The 18,738-nt window shown below is 36.9% G+C and overlaps 1 protein-coding gene across 3 annotated transcripts in view; it reads right to left on the bottom strand.

The window, feature by feature from the left end:
- Positions 1-18,508, bottom strand: part of adgb (androglobin) — a 35,919-nt gene extending 17,411 nt beyond the window's left edge. Inside the window, exons 1-22 of one of the 3 annotated variants that reach the window (XM_032585598.1) lie at positions 18,329-18,508; positions 18,098-18,236; positions 17,470-17,574; positions 14,841-14,912; positions 14,568-14,744; positions 12,281-12,420; positions 12,101-12,187; positions 11,712-11,884; positions 11,468-11,512; positions 9,658-9,728; positions 9,160-9,334; positions 8,757-8,810; positions 8,587-8,640; positions 7,720-7,810; positions 7,579-7,611; positions 7,051-7,189; positions 4,203-4,248; positions 3,268-3,358; positions 3,097-3,160; positions 2,854-2,949; positions 1,513-1,621; positions 1,154-1,304 (exon numbers count right to left, since the gene is read on the bottom strand). In XM_032585598.1, coding sequence (XP_032441489.1) covers positions 1,154-1,304; positions 1,513-1,621; positions 2,854-2,949; positions 3,097-3,160; positions 3,268-3,358; positions 4,203-4,248; positions 7,051-7,189; positions 7,579-7,611; positions 7,720-7,810; positions 8,587-8,640; positions 8,757-8,810; positions 9,160-9,334; positions 9,658-9,728; positions 11,468-11,512; positions 11,712-11,884; positions 12,101-12,187; positions 12,281-12,420; positions 14,568-14,744; positions 14,841-14,912; positions 17,470-17,574; positions 18,098-18,236; positions 18,329-18,402 — 2,186 coding nt within the window. In that variant the 5' untranslated portion in view covers positions 18,403-18,508. The other 2 variants (XM_032585599.1, XM_032585600.1) reach the window with 2 other exon arrangements.
- Between the last annotated feature and the right edge of the window lie 230 nt (positions 18,509-18,738).

Raw genomic sequence — 18,738 nt, 5'->3', positions numbered from 1 at the left:
CATCATTTCTATTTTACCGAAAGGTGTGAAAATGTAAAATGTTTATTATCAAATATGGACTGGATTATTCAGCATTAAGTACCACCCCAAATCAATTTAGTATTGAGTTTACCATTGTTGTTTTACTTTCCTTACACTTTTCTACTTTACTTTTTTATTAAACGTTTCTTTATGCTCCAGAGAAAACATCTGAAAATCCAAGCATCTTTCTATACATTTCTTTTTTCCTATCATCATACTTAACCAAAGATGGAAAATTATCAAAAGCTAATTTCATACTTTCAATACTGAGTAGGAGCCCTATTTTTTAATTTTCCTGAGTATTTTAGACAGATTCACTGCATTCTTGGAAGCAGTACTGCATGTTTCCATTTTTCTCTGTGGTAATCAATGGGTCAACTGGTCAAGAGTTGCTCCAGTCAAAGAGTTTGTCTGCCAAATGCCCAGCTGAGTTCACAGGGACTGAAGCGTGGAATTCTGCTACCCAAGACCCATTAGCTTTATACAATTCAGCCATCACAGCATTTAGTAAATGGGTGAGCAGTGAATCAGAGCTTGGCTGGGGCTACAGAAACTGAAAAGGAAACAAAAAACAGTGGAAAAGGATAGAGTAGAACAAAGAGTTTAACACAAAGATGTGCTAGGGCAGTAAATTTTGTAACAAAAAGCATAATAACAGTTCACAGGAGAGGAAGTAGTATTATGGGGCATTGTCAATTGAGTGTTGTGCATGATTATGGCTCAGCAGTAATTGCACTGCTGCACACTTGCACCTGACCCCAGAAACTAGGCTTTCTCCTTCTAGGCCAAACTATTGCCATTAATAGAGACAAGGACAGATACTTTTTTGCTGCCTTTCAGGACAACTATAGTGGGAAAATATATGTGCTCACATTATAAGAGCCACTTGTAGATTTTTCGATGGCTGTGAAGGGAAATAATGAACCACTTATTTACCTCTGTAGGAAATAAAAAAAAAATCATATAAGGTATGGATTTCTTATACTATTAGTTCTTTTGTTTTGATGTATAATTGTATGTGGAATCTTTAAGCACCATTGTCCAATAAATTAAGTACTTAACTGATGCCTTTGCTTTTATGTTTATTAGTGAAATGTAATTTTTTTTGGCAGTTTTAACAAATGAGTCCTACCCTGCTGCCAAGCTAAGAACAGCTGCCTTTGAGAAGGTGGTCTTGATAGTGAGAACTGGAAGCTGAGCCTTCAAGCATGTCCAGGACTGAGGTTGAATAAGAAGCACTGCACGCCTGTGTATTCCGAATGACGTTTTCTCAACAGAACTTGCTGAAATGGAAAGCATTTCAAATATAATGGTTGTACAGTTTAACATAAATCTAAGTTACAAAATGTTAATGCAGGTAAACACAAACTTTATCATTTTTTAGCAACAACTTGATATACACACACACAACACGCAAGTAAGTTGAGCTTCTTACAGAAACTGCACAGAAAATTATTTTCAGTGTGTGTTCATGTGCAGATAATCCCTTACTCTTTTCACCAGTGTCTCCCCAGTGAAGAAAGGCAGACAAACTGACGAGGATCTCGGAAGGTTCCAGGGAGTCGACAAAAAGATAGTAAGTTCCTCTTACTTCTGAACACTGTGCCAAGAAACACACACAAGACCGATATATTCTTAAATAAAAACTGGAAGAGGACTGAAACAAGAACAAAGGAAAGCTTTATGGAGGAAAAACTAATGTTGAAGGTAAACCCTTAGCAGGGGAAACTGAAGGATGGAAGGTGAAATGCATATTAAATATTTTCTCAGTGTGGTTTTACGTGTACAGTGCTGGCTGCTTGTATTCCATTTTTGAATACTACAAGGGAATTTTGTAATGATTATTTTATTGATTAATGAAAACAAGCTGCCTTCCAGAAAATTCCTACATTTGTAGGAATGTCTTTGGAGGATGTCTCCAGCTGGCACTCACTGAGAGCGTCTGTAATCAGAACTGTGACTATAATAATAATAATAATAATAATGGAGGAAGGGAGTTGCGGTCTAAGAGAGAAATTCAAATGAAATTCAAATGGGGATCAAGCCCAACTAGGGCCCTTGATCCCCAAGCCCAACTAGGCTTGGGGATCAATGCATCTTTTGAAAAATGTGAAATGGGCTTTGTCCAGTCTCATTCTTATTGTTGACTCATGACCAAGGATCTTAACAGAGGCATGTGAAGCCTGCAGGGCTAAATGTTGTTTTAGGTTCTTTCCTGACCGTCCTGGATGAGCTGTTGATGGATGGGAGTAATGGTCACTGCTGAGAAGGTTCACCACTGCTCCATGTTTTCAAAATTTATGGACAAACGTTATAAAGTGGTTTTCTTGAGTCCCAATGTAAGTGAGTTAGTATCTTTTCTATTCTTGAATGTCTTAAAATTCGGCCATAATTTTCCATCTTTGGTTAATAGGATAATAGGAAAAAATTGTATAGAAAGATGCTTGGATTTTCAGATGTTTTTCTCTGGAGCATAAAGAAATTTTAATTAAAAAAATAAAGTAGAAAAGTGTAAGGAAAGTAAAACAACAATGGTAAACTCAATACTAAATTGATTTTGGGTGGTACTTAATGCTGAATAATCCAGTCCATACTTGATAATGAACATTTTAGTCATAATTAAGTTGATCTAAGTAGCTTACCATTTACTTTTTCACATATGGTCAAGGTTGATTTGGAGAGCTTTTTTGTGTTTACTTGTATTATCTTTGTCTTTAGTTAAAATGCATTAGGTGATTGGTAACTTTGGAATGTCAAAATAAAAGAAAGAAATAGACTAAATCTATAAAGGAGAAAATCATTTTTCTAAAATGTGTGTGTTTGCATATGTACCTCAGCACTTGCTATATCCACAGATCTATTGATAGGATATTGACAAGACGTTCCAGAGCCGCTGACACTACCCATATCTCTTGAGAGGAGAGTACTCTGATGATAAAGGAACAGTCAGGTAACAGTCATCACAATAATCAGTATTAAGATAATATACAAAGCACAAACCAATGAAATGTCAGGAAACAGCATGTTAAAAATGCAGATATTAGTCATTTATTCTGAGATGCTTTTTTTTCTTACCTTGAATTGTGATTTCTGGATATGTTGAGAGTACATCTGGGGTTTGTGAAAGACCAACAATGACCTAAAGAAAAACAACAAAGGAAGATTTTTTTATTTTTGTTTCACCCAACCATTAATGCTTACTTCATGCACTGTAATGTTTCTTGCTTTCATTTGCATTTGTCTCACTGAAAACATTTTGAAAAGTCATCCATGTCCACCCATGTGGTCAGTAGAGGTTTGGCGTTCTTGACTGTAGGATCTTTAATTGATAGTTGTTCTGGAAGGAAGTGGATTGAACTTAGGTCAATAATTCATCATGACTACAGGAATGTTTGTCTTTGAAGCACACACACTAAATCATTATATAAGGAACAAAATAATGACCTTTTTGAGACGATTAACAACTGAAATGAGTGGCGCTTTTCATGTTACAGTGATAGTTCTAGTCTCAAATTGCTGCAAGTAAATGTATGTGAGTCATAGCAAGTTATCCTAGACTCAAATCATTACAGCAAGTTGAACTGGCCAAACTCCCACATAAAGGCACAGTGTAAGCACACATGCACGTCCATACTCCCACTCAAACTCCCACCATCTCTGTGCATCCTGTCCAAAGTCACAGACATATGCATGCATACAGGCTCCATCTCAAAAAAAAAAAAAAGAAAACACACGAGCACATGCAAACGGTCTACCCCCGAGCTCTACTTGAAGCGAGATTCTGATCAGTAAGCTGAGCCTGCGAGGGCAAGCGTCTCTGCCGCTGAGCAATGGTGGTCTGCAAACTCAAACTGCAGGTGTTACTAAGCAACTAAAAAGGGGCAGAGAAGAGGCAGAGAATCGGTTTGATGTCACAAGCTGAAATTTCAATCCTGTCTTCTTCAAATGTTCGCTTCGCCCACAGAGAGACAGAAAGATGGGTGCAAATATTTCCCATCATAGTAACTAGGCTGAACTCCATGGAGGCTTTCAACTAGACCAAATATAGTAACATTTCATGATGTATAATGAAAGACCTTGTGTAATTTGTCTTATAATCAAATATTTGACTTTTTACAAGGCAGTTTTCCACACAGATATTCTTTTAAGTAGTGAAAATATTGCATGGAAATAGCATTTACCAATGTACATCTGATCAGTGTCCTTTATCTTGTCCTCTGCTGTAACCTAGAGGGATAATAAGAGACAGAAAAAAAGGGAGAGAGGCATGAACTGTGGGACGCTGACAGAGTACCACTGCGAGAGATATGCTTCTACCCTCTAGTTATTCCACGCCAGCTGTGGTGTTGTGCCATTCTCACCCGACACAGAGACACAGTTTAATGTGACAGGGCCTGCTCCGCCCCAACTAAAATCACCACCAGGGAATACCAGCTCTAATTTACTTTGAATGCAAGTGACAGAGGAGGAGTTGTTGTGTTGTGTAGTTTGTTACTCCTTTTAGAGGTGATTCACACAGTGGCTCTGATTTCCCTGTAAGTCTGCCCAGTCCTTTAAAGTTATAGCACTAATGAGTCAGAATTATATACTTGCAATGTTTTCTTAAGCTATTTTCCCTCTCGTTTCCCCTTCTTGTCCTCTCAGTCTGCCACTAAATACTCCTGACTGCTTTTACTTGAAGTGTTTTACTATTAAGAAAGAAAGTGAGGGAAATTATTGAAGTTAAGGATAAAAGGACTCAATCTGAATGAGGATTTAATCAAATACATTCATCTAGATACAGTTTTTCCACACAGTACACTTTCACATTGCAACCACAAACTACATGGTATTTTTATTGGGATTTTAGGTGACAGACCAACACATGGTCTCTTTCTTTAAAGAAAGACTTCTAAGAGAGACTTTACTATTACCATTTTCCCATAAAGACCAGACTTGTGGTGCACGCAGTTGTCCTGTTGACAAAATCTCCTACCCAAGCTGTGTTTCTCTGCAGGTCCTCCAGAGTTATCGTGAGCCTTTGCTGTCTTCTCTACTTAATGCTGTTTGCCAGAGAGAAGACCTGACTTGTGAATGCAACTAAATGTATTTTATTTCATTTATGTTATCTGAGCAAAGGGGGCCAAACACAAAAGCTGGAGTACTTCCATTTTCTTGTAAAAAATTTAAAACACAAGTATCATTTTCCTTCATATTTTCCTATAACATTAAATGAAAAAAATATAGTGGACTTTCAGGTTGTAAGTGATGAAATGAAACACATTGGAGTATTTAGATTTCAATTATACCAATTTATTCCTAATTTACAGTGCCATAAAATTAGCTTTGCTGTGAGCTTAATTTAAGCAAATTTAAACAAAAAACAAAGTGATTGTTCCAGAAAAGTATGTCTTTGATATCAAAGCCAACTACAAGAAGATGTGCCCATGTCTCACTGATCTAAACCTTCCTCCCTTTAAGTCTTTGTCGAAAAACATTCCCTTGAGGAACCAATCTGGTGAATGTCCAAGGGTTTACTCAGTTCTGAACAAGAATTATCATTTTGTATTGTGTAGCTTCAAAGTATCTCCCGCCAAGACTCTCTGACTCAGAGAGAGACAGAGAGTGTGTCTGCTGCTGCATGTGAGTCACCACTTATTCAAATAAGTACCCAGAGATTCAGACAGACGGAAAGAGGCATTGTGATCGGGAGGCACACTTGACCTCCTCTCTACCACTGTAAAAAAGCTCTGCTGCAACAGAAATGCCAATATGCAGATGTCTACGTAAGTTGGCAAAAGTTCATAAAACTTTAAGTCATGCTCCAAGTCATGCAATGTTTTCTATACCCATCCATGAGACTACTCATCTGTGTGGTGAGATGGGATTTTGAGACTGGATATTCAAAATATTGGCATCAGAGATTACAACAATAAAGCAAACTGATGAATGACAAAGCTGTAAGTTTGGATGACCATCCGACCATTTAATAAGTAAAAGCAGGGAGCTTGTATAATGAGCTAACAGTATAAACCCTACTCCAGGAGAGGGTACTAATGATGTCATGTGATGGCACCTCCCTTTTGTCCTGGAGTCAGCAGCAGAGCTTAATTCTATTGGTCAGGGTTAACAAAAACAGTGGGAGGGGAAAACGGAGCAAGAAACCCTTTTTGCTTGATTCACAGTCTCAGCATGTGATCCACCATGTGCTCGCCATGAAAAGTGTCACACATGACACATGCAAACTGATCTGAGAAGTCTGCACACACAAATCTAATTAGCATGCCAACACTGTCCTAACCTATCCGCCCTATAACTGCTCAGAGTTACACAAAAGGGCGATTAATATGAATGCTATTTTTTCCTGCATATGCTGGGGGTGGAGTATAATAATGAAGCCCCCGAGAGATGTAGACACTCATGGCTCACCATCTAATTGCAGTCCTTTTTTCATCAGCATAGTACATGACACCTCCCTGTACGACACCTATGCACCACCACACTGCAGAGTCTTTTCATGCTTTGCACCTATGGACTTATCACTTTCTATCCATTTTTAAGCCCCTTTTCATATTCTGTTCTATTGCACATTAGTTGCCTCTCTGTGCTCCTTGCCATCCTTGCTTCTGTCTTCGTCTCAGACAGAAGCAAGGATATGTCTCCTGCTTTGAATGCTAGCCTCTGGTATTTCCCTTTCTGAGCTGGTTCTTTCTTTAGTCCAAATGTGCCTCTGGTCAGTGGTGGCCTGACCAGGAGATAACAGAAGTGACTTTGAGATTGGTGGATGGCAGCCGTGCTGTCACAAACACACGGGACTCTACTGATCAGCCTTCAGCTGCATGGATAATGACTCTAAAGAGGTGTGAGGGCACAAGAATGAAACAATGGAAGGTAGTAACAAAAAGCTACAAAATATCACTTTTTTACAGCACTGAAATACAATTTCACAAAGATCCTAAAATCCGTAGAAGCCATCAGTCCATTTCCCCTAAAAGGTTAAGTTTTACATGTTAAATCCATTTATTCTAAATTTATATATTAAAAGCACACCTGTGGAGACACCTTCAGTTCTCCAGTGCTGCTTGGCTCAGCTACTTCAGGTTCATGTCTGTCTGCCTCCTCTGACTCAGTAATCGCAAACATACTGGGTTTACGGGAACGCTTCCTTATTGTGCTCACCTTGGTCTCTCTGCCACACAAAAACACATTGTCATTATAATAAATGGAACAAATCATTTTACCCAGAAAACAGTTATGAATGCTAAGAACAAAATTTCTACCTTAAATTACTGGATAATACAAAATGCATAATTTTTATATCTTACAGTTCTGAGCAAGTAATCTTGCAATGCCATTTTGCATCAAAGGACAGAGAGAAACATAAGTAGCATCATTTTTGGGTTAAAACAACATATGGGGTCAGTTTTCTTGCTTTTCTTACCTTAGTGATAAGGAAGCAAGAAATAATATAGTATTAGCACAATTTTAAAAGCTGTTATTAAAAGAAAATAGCATCTTGCAAAAATAGAAAGAACAGTTCAACTTGATTTCATATTTTGATCATTTAAAAGAACATACGGTTCTGGGACAGAGGATTCACTGCTTATGTCACTGCAAAAAAACAAAAGCCAATATTAAAAGACAATAGTATCTTGCAAAACCAAAACAGAAAAAACAATTCAACACTGTTTCATTTTTTGGTCATTTAAAAGAACGTACGGTTCTGGGACGCCTCCAGTGATTGTGGCACTGCGAAAAACAAAAGTGCTGGTAACCTCAATGAATTTCTCATGTGATGGCTCAGGTTCCTCTGCAAATGGAGAAAAATTAAAAACTCGGAACATATCATGCCAACATTACTTGATCAGTCAGAGATCAGCAGGTGCCGGGTACAAAGAGCTATTTAGTACCAGAAGTTATGTACCAGCACAGCTCATATTTTCATGTTAGCATGTAATACTGGTTGACCTTTTTTTAACAGGTAGAGTCTGGCGGGTCAGAGTGGGTTCAACACTCTCTGACAAAACAACTACCAGCTCTGACTCTCCTCAGGGATGTTTTATCTTCACTATTATTTATTCTATACACCAACACAAAATACATAAGTACTTTTACAAATAGACAATTAAGTAAATATACTGATGACACAAACCTGGTAAGCCTTTTAAATAACAAGAGGACCAGTCCTGAACTTCTTCGTTAACTAGTTCAAAACATCTAAACTAATTCTGAACACGACTAAAACAGAAGAAATGACTATAGACTTCAGGAAGCTTCAGTCATTATCTCCAACCTTCATCAATGCAGAGCAGATTAAGACCGTTTCTTGCTACATGAACCTGGGCATGGTTCTGGACTGTAATTTAAAGTGGGACTCATGGAGTGATTTTATCAGCAACAAAGCTCAGTAGAGACTGTAGTTTTGAAAGACAGACAGACAGCATGGCAATGCTACAGAGGTTCAGAAGAAATCCTTAACAAGCCAGTGACCACAGCCACAAAGGGACCACTTTGCAGAACACAGCAAAAATATACATGGACAAAGTCATAAGGAAGGCAAACAACATTATAGTAGACAATACACACCTTTTATGAACTTTATTTTAGGTGTTTTCTTCAGGGCTAAGGTACTGCATTCCTCTATTCTCAAGAAACAGGACAATAATTTATTTCATGCCACTTTTCCAATCATGGACAAAATATACATGGACAGGGTTATGAGGAAGGCAAACAAGGTTATAGCAGACAATACATACCCCTTAAGATCTTCATATGAGATGACTCCCTCAGGGATAAGGAACTGCCTTCTTCTATGCTCAAGAAACAGAACAAAATTTTTCTTTCATACCACAAGAAATTAAATCATTAGACAGTAAAAAGGTACCACAAATTGTGGAGGCATTCAAATCCCTTTGTTATTAATGTCATGGTATAATGTGTGTATGTATGTCTTTTCATGTAAATTCTTGCTGACAATGCTGCAAACCAATCATGCAATCAATCAATCAATCAATCAAATCTATCCAGTTAGCCAACACACTGTGGAATTGCCTGCACCTTGCTTGTTTGATATACTCCCATGCATTCTCTTCCAGTTTTCTTTTCACCATGCTTTTATTTCCAAACATAATTCAATGTCTCCTTTTCTCTTTTTCTTACTTTGAGGCTCAGAAGTGACTACTATCTTCTTGCGCAGACGGATGAGTTTCCATCGGGATACCATCTTAGCTTTGGGAGGAGGTGTCAGCGAACATGAACGGGTTTTGGTCAACAGGACAACATGGCTGTGCAGCATCGACAAACCATAAAACCGTAAAAGCTCTGAGGAAGTTGCCTGTATGACCACAAATGTCAGATGCACGGAAATAAAAACATCTTCAGCGAAAGTTATAAATACTTGTTTAAAACAGTAAAGTTAAAAGTATTTGGCTCTTACAGATTTCTGCTTATTTTTGTTTTTGCCACACAGATCATTAAATAAGTGTCAATTTGAGATAAATATAACTATAGAAAACAAAATCCAGCATTCAAATAATCATTTTGTTAACTATCCAAATGTGAAAAGGTGTCTGCCCAATTAATCCTAATAAATGGCTGTGACAGCATTGAAACCTGAAGTAGCCAGCAAGAGCAGAAGAACACTAGAAACATAAATACCGTTTGAACAAGCCCAAAAGAATCTTGTAGAGAAGGGTAGAAGCTGGCACATACTGCAACTTTTAGAGGACCTGAAAAATACCAATAAATATGGTTTAAAGATCTGTAACCAATACAAAAGTGAGATGAAATTGAGGTGTGCATTTTCAACTTGCCCTCTTTACAATGTTATCACTAATAACATATAGTGCAACCAACCATCTTCTGAAATGAGCTTATTAGTAAACTGAGGTTATCAGTGTGCATATTATCTCATAAAAACATCTGTAAACGAAGCTTTACAGTGAATGCCTTAGAGGTTCGTTAGACAACATTAGAGGGCAAAAGTCATTCACTGTGTTCACCAAGGAACACAGTAGACTTCTCAGGGAGTAACCTGTGGAGTCGTTTTAACCAGGGCCATACAATAAAATATCCAAAGCTTGAGAGATATAATGTTCACAAATAGAGTGTGTCACAATAGCTGTCCATCCCAGACATAGCCATTATCTAATCCGACAGGCTGGGTAAAGAGAGGATTCATTAGAGAACCAGGAGTTGAAATTGGCTAATTGCCAAATCTCAGGTAAATTTATGAAGTAGCAGGTATTGGGTAACTTTGATCAACCTACAAAAAGGGTGAGTTTGCGGTCTAAATTGAAAAAATTGATTACATTTCTACAAAAAAAGAAGAAAAAAAAAACACTTTGAAAAAAGGGCTGCACTGCAGTGCACTTGGTTGCAGCAAGGTGGTCCTAGGAATCAATCCTGGCCTGGGGTCTTTATGCATGGAGTTTGCATGTTTTTCATGTGTCTGCATGGGTTCTCTCCAAATAGCTTAACTTCCTCCAAAATCTCCAAAACATGGCTGTTAGGTTAATTGGTCTCTCTAAATTGTCCAGGAGTGAGTGTGCACATGCATGGCTGTTTGTCCTAAGTTGTTCTGTGATGGACAAACATACTGTCCAGGGTGTACGAGGCCTCTCGGCCAATGACTACTGGACATAGGCAGTAGCACCCACGGGCCTGCAAAGATAATGATTGTACGGATGGATGGATGAACAGAAAAAACTAAAATGGAATGTGGAGAAAAAAAATACATACACATTTAATAGGGCCCTAAAGAACTTAACTTTATATATTTTTGTAAATAATACAAATACTATAAAGACATAAGTTTGAAACTAATAGTTGCTTGTGAAATTTTGAATGGCTGGTAAAATGTTTCTTCTATTAGCCATTGTTGCTGGTGAAAGACATTTATTTCCATCAGGGTGAAGAGGTAGGAAGTGGCCAATGGTAGAACTGTAGGAGCAGCAGAGATGCGCCACTCTGGCAGATTTTGCTAACATGATAGCTGTTTTTTATGCACTCCCCAAGCCTGGCCTTTAGGGAAGAGTGACAAGAAGACGTTCATTGCTTAAAGAAATCCCTCAGTAGCTCTGCTTGAAATGTACCACAAGCCATGTATCTGACAAAGAAAAGATATGGAAGGAGGTCAAATTTTAGGTGTAAATAGCTTTACTCTGCCAAGGCTATTTACATTTAAGAGGGCTTGGGAAAGAAATATATAGGAGTCTATTGTAAAAACAAAAAAGAACCAGTAGGTAAAAAAGAGAAAGGTTTAAAATATTTGGTAGCTGAAAATGACTTGGTGCCATACAACCAACAAAAAACCCCAACTTTTGTCTGTCTTCATCCAGATTTTTAACATAGTGTTAATGCCATTTTACTATCTGCTATATGAATTGAACAGTCCCACTTTATCATAAAATGGTCTTTTCAAATTATCTTCAGATAAAATTTATCTCTGAGAATGTCTAATTCCTACCTGGATCAGCCAAGTAAGAATAGATGGAGGCTCTCCTGGATTTATCTACATAGATGCAAAAGAAGATAATACCAAGAAATGAGACATAAATTAACATACATACTGGATATGGCCAGATGTTAGATGATTGGTTAACTAATTTAATACCAGATGCAATTTAGAAATATTATGTAGGCATTAATCTGTTCATAAATGTGTATTTCGGTGAAAATGAATGTGTGCCTAATTATGCAACAATCTGGACCTGTGCTTTTTTCTGTCTCCTGGACCAGACTCTTATTGTCATGAGGAATGGAATCTGTCCCTCCAGCTTGATCGTCACTGTCAGAGAACGACGCTCCCAAACCCGTATCATCGTGTGTAAATTTAGGAATGGTGTCTAGAAGGAAATCCCATATTTTCCCTGAGTGCTTTGGCCTAAAAGGGTGTAAAGGAGAACAGAATTAGTTTAAGACAATATGACTCATTGTAAAAAAAAAAAAAAAGGGAAAAAAAAGAAGATGCATTAATAGTGAAATTGCAAATGTGTTATGTGTTTTTTTATCTAGAATGTATTTAGTGTTTTGGGTGTGACATCCTGAGTTGCAGAGAACTGTTTATAACAAACATCCAGCAGATCGGTAAAAATCTTACGCTATAGGACTGATTACTGGCATCCAGCCAGTGAGGGAGTGGATAAAGGTGAAATCACCCATTTCACCACCAACCCTGAAAACTGGACTGAGAAAAAAAAACAAACATCAAAACTGGTTAAAAATATGCTAACTGTAGTATGTAAAATGCTTAATTATGTTGTAAAACACAGTAACTTACATTGTGCAGGCTATTTTAATTAGAGCTTTAGCCAACAGCATTGGCCAAATCTCTGACTGACAAGTAGAGGCAGGGAGAAGAAGATTATTCTCCTCATCAAATGGCATGTTATCATCCACAGTCATCTTTCTCCAGGAACCCTGAGGGTAAAGAGGGAGAATAGAAGAAACTGAATGAGCTTTCAGATAGAGTGGAAGAAATATGCTATATTAGTCACCCAGTTTTTTATGTAAACATTAAGACTAATATATCGGTCTTACGTTAGTGAATTTCTGATTTTCTTTGCGGTCTAACTGATTTTAATTTTTAGTAAACTGAAAAAAGTACAAAAAATGTAGGTGTTGTAAGCTGATGGGTTTTACAGATCAAAAATAAATAGGAGTTTTTAGTTTTGATGCACTTTATGAGCAGAAAACAATCTTCTTTGTATTTTGACCAACCAATCACTTATCAAAGACGATCATAGGAATATTGGCGCTGTCCGATCTTTGGACAATAGATTAAAGCTATTCAGAACATAAGCCATTCTTGAAAATGATAATTTTCATGAATCTACATTTCTATTATAAGGAAGTTCTGTGGTTCCAGGGCAGCATGTGGCATAGCACCTTTGACCAAAAATTATTTTTGAATAAAAGCTATGCTTATAGATACAAAGATGCTCGTTTCGACAGTCATCCATCTTTTCTGGAGTATATGATAATATGGCACTAACAGTACGTGGAATATTTTTACTTAGTCTTTTTATATCATAAAAAATATTTGCTTTAAGTATTTGCATTTTTATATTTATTTTAAAAGCCACTGGGAGTGTTCAGTTGAAAATATTTTGCAAAAAATATCTTACTGTAGAAATTCAGTGTTTCGTCATCGTAAAACCCCAAAAGTAATAAAACTGTAATTATTTGATTTTACCACAAAACATTGTAAATACTATGCTGAACATTTATAAAAAACTAAACTGGAACTTTAAAATAATGTTAGGTAATTAATTAACATTAAAAAATGTACAACACTGTCCCTTGTTTGAATAATGGCATGTAGCAACACTGTAGCAGACTGGATGTTGTTTTACAGATATTGTAAAAAACACAGTTTTTGCCCAATGAGGGAAGTGTATAGGTAATATGGGTAACTCTAGTAATAATGACGAGTTACATTTATTGCATGCTAACTTCGGGCTTCATGCTTTTCTCCATTCTACCTTCTAGCAATTACTGTTATTAGGTTTAGAGTAATAGATTGTTACACTATAAGTCTGTCTGCTAACTATAAAGAAAATAAGCAGTCAGGTGACATGTCTGATTGCTCACAACCATATCTTTTACTTATCAGAAAAGTGTGAACAAGCACTGCAAACCTCTGTAGAACAGAGGCAGGGAAGGGTGGAACACTTAGTTTCTCACGTGTTCTTTTTAGCTCCAGGAATATATATTTCCCCACAGAGGAGGCTCTTGATGTGGTCAAAGGATGAGGTGAAGTATAGTGCAAGATAGTGAGTATAGGGAGAGACTTTAAAAACACAAGATAATCGTATGCAAGACAAACTGAGGACTAAAATGTAAATAAGTTATTTGCACATTGCAGAAACCTGAACAAATAAAGAAGCTAAGCAGTCAGAGCAAAAATGCGACAAGGAAACAGGAAAGGAGGATAGTGGGGGCTGGGTGCCTAATAGCATCTCAACAACCATCTGTTGGGATGCTATGGTTGGCATGGAAAGTGATGCCTACAACTGTGTTATGCTTGTTTGTCAAAGCAAGAATCAGCAATATAATAAATCTTTTTCCCAGTTGACCCAAGCTGTTGTGGAGAAAAGAACTGACCCCCCCCCCCCCCCAAAAAAAAACACAATCACTTTAGTGGTCTGTAAGATGCACACAAACTCACAAAGTGGAGTTTTAAGCTATACCCAAGAGAAAGATTTTTAATTTTGACCCGCTTTACAGAAACAAAATCGTAAAACTTGAATACAAAATAATATAACTGCAACCAAAGTGTAACTATCGAACTTGAGTCTTGAGAAACCTCAGACTCGTGTTAAGCCTTATCTATTCAACATATCCATTTTGCTACACCAGTGAGACTGATTGATTTTAGCTCAGAGAACAAGATTCTCATATCCCTCCCTCCCTCTATTTCAGTTCATTCACATTTTCATTGACTAAATCTGATATAATCTCCTGTATAAAGAAATGAAACACTGTGCCTTCATACATGCATGATTACAAAACTACTGTGACTTCAGGAATGTCTTTATGAATGTATGTTTTTCTGACAGGCTTACCATCCAGTAAAGTCTGATCACATATTTCCCATAGCTGTTATAAAGTGGCACATGACCTTTCACCACGTCACACATTGAGTAGATGTGCTCCCAGGGTTTCCAGCTGTCTTGTTGGAAGGTTGACTCTGTATAAAGCATCCAAACAATATGGATCTCACTGATGATCCACCTCATCAGCTTAGCAGAGAAGACAGGCAAAAATTACCGTCAGTATAAGTGTTACATGGTCAATACAGAAGTAATATTTACACGTAGAACATGTTAAAAACTAACCTCACAACCAAACAAATGATTGTTGGGGGAGACCAGGTCAAAGTCCGTTTTGTTTTCAACCACAGTGACATCCTAAAAACGACAGATACTGACTTGCCTATAAGATATTTGGCTATTCAACACAACTATGATATACAGTAAATACATACAAATGAAAACATATTTACATACACAGTATAAAAAGCATACACAACCTTAGTTTTTTTGTAACAATATAACACACTAAACTCTTTCTTCCTGTCAGAAAATGTGTCAAGTTTGTGAGCCACTTTGCTAGCACAGCTTTCTAGGTCTGTCCACAATCTTTCACAAATCTGCTCTCGAGCTTCAGTTTCATAATGGGACGTGATAAGGTTAAGGTTTCTGTGCATTTGCAAACCAGAATCTGGCTTTTTAAATTGCTTTTTGGGGAAAAAAAATCTTCTTCCTCTCTGACTGTATAGGATTTGTTTCACTTTGGAAAATGACATTCTTGTCAGCTTCAGACAGAATCTTCACAAGGATGTTGCTTCATGTCTGATGGATACACAAATCTTGCACCAAATGTATGTCTCCACAAAAATTGTGTGCCAAAATTTGTGGTGCACATACAGTTCCATCGTTTTGAACCGTATGATGACTGGACATTTCCATGGTGTTTGTACTTGCAAATATTGCCTGAACAGATTATCATGGTTCATTCAGGCATCGGAAATTTGTACCAAAGAATGAACTAGACTTGAGGAGGTTCACATTGACATTTCTAACTGTCTTGTCACATTTATTTTAAATGACACAAAAGCAAGCAAAACCTCTACTTAACTTAGATGTTGTGTGTTAACCAGTTATTTAATCAGAGGCTTAGAAAGCCATGTCATTATAATATGGACTTTCTTAAATAGTTTGGGTGTAGGTAACCTACAGAACTTCAGGAAAGTGACCAAAAACACTCATTATTCTGATAATAATTACATAAAATATCTTTGGTAAACCTAACTGACACAATAGAGAAAACATTAAGACTAAATTAATGTCAAACAGTGAAAATAAATGGTTGTGTGCATTTTATACAGTAGCATATACAATTTTAACTGAATATAAACAAATACACAATTTATGTAGTAATCTACTGTCAAAGGCCAATATAACATGCAATTCAAGGTCCTTAAATTTAAATAAGGAATTTAAATTGAAATGCATATATTTAAATGTATGCATTTAAATAAAATACTAATACTGTTTTATTTATGCCTGTCCTGCATCAGATGTCAGAAACACAGGTTTACTGCTAAAGAAGGAAGTTTTTGTTGTTCAAACTGAAGCAACTTTTTTCAAGGACATTAAATCATTTCTTTCATAATATGTATCTTCAGCAAGACAGACAGCTTTTTCAGAAGAGTTTCTGCTTCCTTCTGTATGGCTGATTGCTTCCTTGATTAGCCTCTGCTCCTTTTGTATGAAACCATTGAATTCGTTTTGACTTCTTGAGTGAAAAGGCACCATCTGACTTGGCAAAGACTGATTCAAAATAACAGGAAGCTTCCAGTTAGTAAGTGGTCCATACACCAATGTGAAAAGTAAAGTGATGAAATTACACTTAATTGGAGAAGGTTAGAGAATATATCTGTATACTTTTCACATTGTGACGCAAGGAGAAATTTACTTTAGGGATTTATTGCTGAGTAAATTACCCTAGGTATTCAATTAGCAGATAAATACTTGACAGGTAGGTAAATCGATATGGAGCTAAATGCCGTTGAATCATAGAAGAACAACTGCTGCAGGCTGCGAAAACACTAACGGCGGGGGCAGAGGTTTCGATTTCCAGTAGAACAACAATAATATTACCAAAATTGCAATAGAATAGTTTATTTCAAAGCATTAAAGGCCCAGTCAAAATCCAGACCAAATTCTGATTGAGAACTTTGAAAGAACTTGGAGACACTTTCAATCTGATCTGTCTAACCTTGAGCCATTTTCCATTGAAAACAATATCTGCATTTCAATTTATAGATGAGCATAACTAACGAGACTGTAATTGCAGTAAGAGGTGACTCTCAAAAGCTTTGACAGAATACAAATGCATACCACAATTTTCATCTGTTCATTTCAATTGTTTCACGTATGTTTTAACTTCCAATTTACAATCAGACACTACTTTATTTTCATCTATCACATGAAACCTTTTTAAATACATAAAATGTTATGTTTGTAATGTAACAAATTGGATAAAGGTTCAATGGGATAAGAATACCATTTCGAGGTACTGTATCAGTGCTTTTATATTTGCAAGGATAAGAATTAATGTTAGTTGCAATCTGACACAAGATCCAAAATAAAGGATAAAAGTGGTTAAAATTATTACTAACAATTTACTTATTTAACATGATTTTTTCTTGCATGCTGAAACTTGGTTACCCATTTGGCGGGACAAATGGGTAACCAATTTGTTGTCCAACTATAAATGCTGGACAACATTTATAGTCCAATAGGAGTCAACATATTTACTAAATGGCCAAAGTTAATATAGCTTCACTACACTAGTATTAGACTATTATATTAGCAGCTATACCCAACTAAAACTAACTGAAATTAAAGGTTTATGTTTTAATACAAAACAACATAATTCTGAAAGGGATGGTATAGTTACCTTATCAACAATAAACTCAGATGGACGTTTCCATGTGTGCACTTTCAGGGCTGAAGGCAAAAACACCTTTCCTTCTGGATCGTCGAAGAAGGACTGTAAAGGCAACTTAATTTTCAAATGCAGATGCATATTTTAATCATTTTTGTTTGAATGCGTTGATAAAGTTTAACTATCTCCCATTTATGGATTAATCTTTCACGAAAATTTTCAGTACTTTCCAGAATTGATGTTCTATGAAATACAAAGTTTCACAATGAATAGGATATTTAGTGCAAAGGCTTTAAATGACAGAACTGTAACAACACAGGCTGTAAGGACAAAGGTAGCAAAGAAAAGACATAACAGGAAAGAATGGAAGGAATCAAAGAAAGAGAAAAGTGTGGGAGAAAGGACGAAGGGAAAAGAGGGAAGCTGAAAAGGACACCTGAAAAGGAATGACTCAAAAGGAAGCAAGGAAGGATAACAACAAAGCGTTTTAGATGATGAGACGGAATAAAATCCGGAAACACCCATTTGTCCACGCTCTTAAGATCTTTTTCAGACGTTGTAGACCTGGAAAATACTGAAATCAAGTTTCTCAGTGTAGGAACCGTCTTTCACTGACTACCATCCCCCGCCCCATATTTACAGAATTACTCTTGGTCTTGGTTGACTTTCTGCCTTCTCCTTTAGATACGTCCCACTTCTCCTTGCTGACTTCGGCATCGCTCCACTCGGGCCAGATGTGCATTTTGGATTTTTCGAGGCTCTCGGAGGAGTTGGCTGTCCTAAAATACCGAGACATTCGATTCAGCTTTGTGCACTTTTCTCTCTGTTAGCAAACGGCAAGGCAGCAACGCAACTGTATTTAATTACTCACTCATACTGCCGGTCTGAAGCAGACGTTTTGCTGGTGGCGTGATCCCTTTTCTTTACCTGTGCTTGTTTGGCCATTGTGTTTATGTCAGAAAACAGAAAAAGAAAAGTAACACGAAGCGCCTTAATTATACTCGTTTCATAAGCGTTTCTTTCTGCCTGTCGAAGTTTGACAGTTGCTACGCAACCGAGCTTAAAGGTGGGCGGGATCAACAGCAGGGGCATTTCCTGCACTTTCTTATTTTGGCAGTGTGTGCTCAAACTTTTCTAAAACATTAAGAAGAAGAAATTATATATCTGCCGATATAAAAATCAATTTAGATCATATTTCCAAAACATATATCGAAGTTGTTTGTGTAAGGAAAACAGCTCTAATCTCCTCTCTTAAATTTAGCCCAACTACATTGTATTTAG

Source organism: Xiphophorus hellerii, chromosome 15 (assembly GCF_003331165.1).
Source record: "Xiphophorus hellerii strain 12219 chromosome 15, Xiphophorus_hellerii-4.1, whole genome shotgun sequence".
Classification (NCBI taxonomy): domain Eukaryota; kingdom Metazoa; phylum Chordata; class Actinopteri; order Cyprinodontiformes; family Poeciliidae; genus Xiphophorus; species Xiphophorus hellerii.
This window is presented reverse-complemented; position numbering and strand designations above follow the sequence as displayed.